A 1,316-nucleotide genomic window follows, 5' to 3' on the forward strand; every position below is an offset into this window, starting at 1 on the left:
AAATACTTCTAGTTCAGGACCAATGCGACATAACTACAATTCTTGGGGTACAGACAGCGGAACAGAAAGCGTGTTTTTCTAATTGGGGGATACACTTCTCCTCGATTGAACCCACGGAACTAACAACCGTGGTTACCTCCTAGGTATGGATCATTTTATGCCAATGCCCTGTTTAAATGAAGTCAGAACACATCTTATAACCGTTTGTTTTTATTTGTTCAGATAGTTTGCTAGTAACAGGTCCCACAGGCCGAGGTATTCCCGTTTTTGATTATATTTCTTTGGGTCAAACGTTAAGGTAACCTTTTTTCTATCTTAGTCCAATAATGATTATGACCATTATCGCTGTTTCGCGGATCTTACTTATCTAACTTGAGAAGTTTTTACGTCCCTAAAAGGAAGTGCCATATGTGGAAGCAGGATATTGATTGGTTGGTGAGTGGATGGGAAACTACTGGATTGCAAAACATAGAATTTCATGAGTTGGAATCAAAGATGGCATTTTGGAAAGATCGCGATTTGCGACTTCTACATCAGCATCTCGCTAGTGAATGCGTTGCTACATACACAAAATCAAGTTTCAGAACTCGGTATTGTTGTCGAACAAATGCAACAAGGAATACTCTCGAGCAGATTGTTGGATCAATGACTGGTGATATATGGATGGATGAACGTGTTATTGAAGCAGCAATTGCACTGATTTGTGATAGCACCAAAGACAGTATTTGTGTATCACCTCATGCTCCAAAACTGAATTTTCAATGCAATCGTGAACTGGATTATGAACATGCTTCTTGGGTAGTGTTACCAGCCCATCAAAATGGAAATCATTGGGGTGTCCTAATGGTTTACTTTGAAGACCGGGACCACATCAAAATTTATCTCTATGGCTCCATAGGCTCTCAAATTTACCAGAATTTGCTATTGAAACTTTGAGAAGACGGCCTGCAACCATTTCTCAAGACGGTGCGCCAAATACCTATCGCTAAGACACTAATCCAAATGACAAGTCCTAAACAGCATGACAGCTCCAGCTGTGGTATAATGGTAATTGGACAAGTATACTCCTTTTTGAAAGAAAAAAAAAGTTATTTCAGACAGACAACGTAGACGGATCCTACGTTAAATGCATGCGACTTCGATTACTTTGGAGTGTACTTACACAGACATTTGTAGAGGATAGCCGTCAAGACGAAGTCATCAAAGCGCGTGACACAAACAAGAGGTTGTTTCAGGCTTTCAAGGACGAAGCATCAAAGTACCAGACAATGAATATCTAGTAAAAAAATACTTTAGAAATATTATGCCAGCGGCAT

At 39.7% G+C, this 1,316-nt stretch overlaps 1 protein-coding gene across 1 annotated transcript; it reads left to right on the forward strand.

Annotated features, from left to right (window-relative positions):
• Nucleotides 1-1,021: 1,021 nt before the first annotated feature.
• Nucleotides 1,022-1,280, forward strand: PPTG_21054 (hypothetical protein; the record flags this gene model as incomplete). Its single annotated transcript, XM_008895507.1, has 2 exons — nt 1,022-1,039; nt 1,167-1,280. The coding sequence occupies 2 exons, from the start codon at nt 1,022-1,024 to the stop codon at nt 1,278-1,280; spliced, it is 132 nt and encodes a 43-aa protein (XP_008893755.1).
• Between the last annotated feature and the right edge of the window lie 36 nt (nt 1,281-1,316).

This window comes from Phytophthora parasitica, assembly GCF_000247585.1.
Source record: "Phytophthora parasitica INRA-310 unplaced genomic scaffold supercont2.3, whole genome shotgun sequence".
NCBI classification, from domain to species: domain Eukaryota; phylum Oomycota; class Peronosporomycetes; order Peronosporales; family Peronosporaceae; genus Phytophthora; species Phytophthora nicotianae.